Source organism: Prunus avium, chromosome 1 (genome assembly GCF_965620075.1).
Source record: "Prunus avium chromosome 1, drPruAviu1.hap1.1, whole genome shotgun sequence".
In the NCBI taxonomy this organism is placed as follows: domain Eukaryota; kingdom Viridiplantae; phylum Streptophyta; class Magnoliopsida; order Rosales; family Rosaceae; genus Prunus; species Prunus avium.
The window spans coordinates 36,703,541-36,707,424 of record NC_142284.1 but is presented as its reverse complement, the minus strand read 5'-3'; the positions used below and the strand labels follow the sequence as shown (position 1 = coordinate 36,707,424).

At 36.7% G+C, this 3,884-nt stretch overlaps 1 protein-coding gene across 2 annotated transcripts; it reads right to left on the bottom strand.

Moving 5' to 3' along the window:
* Window positions 1–1,132: 1,132 nt before the first annotated feature.
* Window positions 1,133–3,620, bottom strand: LOC110756783 (protein LAZY 1-like). Of its 2 annotated transcripts, none has more exons than XM_021958239.2 (5): window positions 3,446–3,620; window positions 3,289–3,355; window positions 2,036–2,838; window positions 1,630–1,918; window positions 1,133–1,465 (listed from the first exon to the last, which is right to left on the bottom strand). In XM_021958239.2, exons 1-5 carry the CDS (start codon window positions 3,449–3,451, stop codon window positions 1,446–1,448), a joined length of 1,185 nt encoding a protein of 394 aa, XP_021813931.1. In that variant the 5' UTR covers window positions 3,452–3,620; the 3' UTR covers window positions 1,133–1,445. The 2 variants fall into 2 exon arrangements, with proteins under 2 accessions (XP_021813931.1, XP_021813932.1); XM_021958240.2 differs by having other exon boundaries at window positions 2,036–2,814; window positions 3,446–3,614.
* Window positions 3,621–3,884: the final 264 nt, after the last annotated feature.

Below are 3,884 nucleotides of genomic sequence, written 5' to 3'. Positions count from 1 at the left end.
AGTCACTCATGTATCTTACCATGCAATGTATAAAGTGTAAAATATTGTAGTAATTCATTATATATAAATGATTATGGTGTGTTTAATCTTCTTTCATTAATTACTACATATTTCTACACTTACGGTGTTTGCCAGCTCGCTATATAATCAACTTAAATCAATTAAATCCATCATGCAATGCATTTCCTTCCAATTTTTTGTGATAAACTAATAGATAATTGACTAAATAAACATCCTACAAAGTTTCAATAAAAATTTCCAAGTTTTTCTTACAATTTCCGTGGTTTTTATTCAATTTTTTCCGATACCGATAATATCCCGATATTTCCTGCGATATTTCCGTGTTTTTTGACTTCCGATACTTCCGATACCTCCGATATTTAAGACCATGAACACAACTACCCATTATCTTTTTTAATTCTAAAATAAATTTAAATATTAAATATTAAATAAATAAATAAACCTCTCGTAGGCGCGGAGGCTAGTATTAAGAATTGAAATTATTAATTAAATGAGGATAATATGATAAATTCACACTTTTTCATATTAAAAAAATTAAAATTAAAAGAAAAATCAGATAATGGATCCTATTTTTATGAAACACAACTACCCATTATCTTTTTTAATTTTAAAATAATTTTTTTTTAAAAAAAAGCCTCTCGGAGGAAGCGCGTGTGGAGAGGCTAGTTCATAAGAAAAAGAAAATTGCTGCGAAAAAAAAAAAAAAACCCAAATATTGTAGGACCAAGTGCCAAATATCAACCCTAGCTGAGTTTCAAATAAAAATAAAATTACAATCGATTATCTAAGGTGCCATAGGAGTTCAAACCCCGTTTTTGGAGTGTTGTGATGTAAATAGTACACGATGGAGCTCGAGTAGAAAGTATTGATTAATTTCTCAAGGGTTCAACTTGTTTGAGCTGAGTTTTATTTCGAGTTTGGGTTAAGCAAATACAAAATTCAAGTCCCAATTGAAGTTCGGATTAATATCAGATTATGCCTAATAAACTTGATACAAGTCTGGAAAGATGATGATAATACAAGTCTGGTAACAGCTTTAAATTAAAGTCATCGTTTATGAGCATATATTTCTGTTTATTTTATGATGAAGAAGATGATGATAATAAAAGGATGTATAAAAATATATTTCAAAATTTCTGATAATTGTTGAAATACGATGACCAGCCAAAGTACACGATCTTATATATTTTACATTCACCAATCTGACAGATTTATAAGAGGACTGAGCGCCTCTTTTTATTTATCTCTTCTTCAAATGCTCTTTAATTTGATCATTATTGGCAAATGCCAACACTACCAAGTAACACCAACAAAGTAAAATCTCACTCTTACAAACAGTAACTATAATAACTTCTTTCTTACTGATCAAGCTTCTCAATTAATTTGAAAACCAAACTGGAAAGCCATCTTCTTCCTTTCACCTTTCACAGCTCCAAGACTAAGTCTACAGCAAACACAACACAACACAAGAATTAGGATGGTCTAAAGAATAGGCAAAACTTTGATTCACAGTTAATGTAATACTTGATTCATTTTAGAGTTCATTGTCAAGTAAAGGCATTGAGGCACCAAATACTACATTAAGAGCTTAGTGCAGAGTGTACTTACAGTCTGCATCTGTTTTGATCCAGTGCTCCCTGTTCTCATTTGAATCAATGCTGCTAAGAGCGAATTGCGGTGGGTTTGATTGACTCTTGTAGCGCCGCATGCTCTGCTTCAAGGAGAAGCCTCGTTCAGGATATAGCATGATGTCTTCATCTGGGAGCACCTGATCTCCACCGTTGTAAGCCCCATCATTGCTTGTTTTCTTCTTGTTTTCGTTCTTATGGTACTTACCAGTTTTTTGCTCAGCAGATGAGGTTTCGGGGTGAACTTTTCTATGGAACATGTGAAGGATCTGCAAGCCACACACACACCATAGCCATGAGCCAGGACTATATGGTCTAATTCAGTTCACATTACGCTTTTGATGTGAAAAGTCTGAAATGCATGCACAATGTTTGATTAGAGGTACCTTATTCAGTTTTGTTTCTGCAGAGGAAGGATCTGCAGCTCCACCAGAGCTGCGAGAAGAAGCATAAAGCATTTTTTTCTTGAGTTTCTTTTTCATCAAGTGCATGGCAGACTTTTCAGCTTCCTTCTCTGCTCGCTTCTCCTCCTTGGCCGATTTTGGTCCAGAAATCTCCTCTGCCAATTTAGTCCTCTGAAACAGCTCGCCAAGAGATGTCCTGTGTTCCTTCTTTGCCACTGTTGTTGTTTCTGACAATTCATATGCTGACCCAAAAAGATATCCCTGGAGTGGGCACACTGTGGTTCCATTAATCCCATTGCTCTCTGAGCCTTCCAGTGTCTTGCCACTTAGTGTGATGGTGCTACCATGGCTACTTCTTCCATTGCTAACATGGCTGTTTCTTCCAGATGAATCATTGCAAATCTCATCTTTAGCTGAATCAGCTGCCAGCACTTTCTCCAATTCATCATTGATGAGCTTCAATTCATTCTCTGTGACCTCAGTCTCTTTTTCAGTTATGTTCTCCACAGAGATGGCAAGTGTTGGAGTTGATGGTTCCGTGATGACTTGCTCTGAGCCAAGGGTACCAATTGCAAGGAAGCCATGGAAGAGCTCAGATGCTGCAGCAGATGATTCATCTTCATAGTATTCTTCTTCTGCCCTGGCTGCCTCTAGACCGTTGAAAGACTTCCGAAGGTGCTGGTCTCTCTGGGCTTGTTTAAAGGGCTTTGTGCCACAGTTTGGCTTAGGATAGCATTGTTGATCATCGAGAGATGGCTGCCCTGAAAGACAAGCACAAGAATTCTCTGACACAAAGAAGAAAATGTAAACTTGGATGAGACTCAGATTGAGCAAGAAAAGAGATTCTCCCACTGCATATCGGTACAAACCTTTCTGTCTCTAATAATGATCTTATGATTTCTAAGTACATATTAGTCTTTTGGTTCCCAAGCTGTTACGCATATGTACTTCATGTGATTTATTTTGGGGCTGTTCTGTTCTAGACTTAAAAACCGTACAATGGGGAAACTATTGTCTTTCACAAAATCCTTGTTCAGACTAATTTCTTTTATTAGGCAGGCAAAGTCTTAGTTGCATCCTGTACCGTCTTTCAGGAATGAAATGATTTATCTGGTTGATTCACAAACTTGCTGTGCATCATTAGAACCCAAAGTGATGTTTTCTGCCATTATTTTGGTAAACTGCAGTTATACAGGAATGCATAGGAGAAAGGCATAAGGCACCACACGACTTACCAATGACAAAAACTTTAAATGGCTCGTTGCTATTCTGCCGAAACTTACGATGCATCCAACCTAGTAACTGCAACATTGGCATGCAAGATCAACTTATAGATTAGTTGAAACAGTTTTAGCTTATCTAAAGGATAATACGAGAATAGGCTTTTCTTACCTTCATCTTATGATCTTGTTTAGAACACTTGAGAGCTTTGATCCAATTCTTTTCCTAGGAGAGGGTGACAGAGGAGCTTTTTTTCATAGGTAGTCTTAATGCTTATTTATGAACAATATGTCAAATGCCACCTGAAAGCCTCCAGACTCTGAAGAGCAGGTGAGCAGAGGAGTACACACAGATAGTTACAAACTGGGGCTGGCTATTCTTTGTCAAGATCAAATCAAGTGGACAAATGGCAAGTGGGTCCCGGACCACCAACCCAGTCTTGCACATATGTTTATTGTGTGAGATTGATTGTTATAGGGTTTATATTTTATAATCATTTGATGCATAATTACATGTCTTTCAGTATACACAGTGTTGATGTGTTGTGCGCATGTTTTTAAAAACATGTATATCTACACACACACATACACATGTATATCTGCTATGTCTT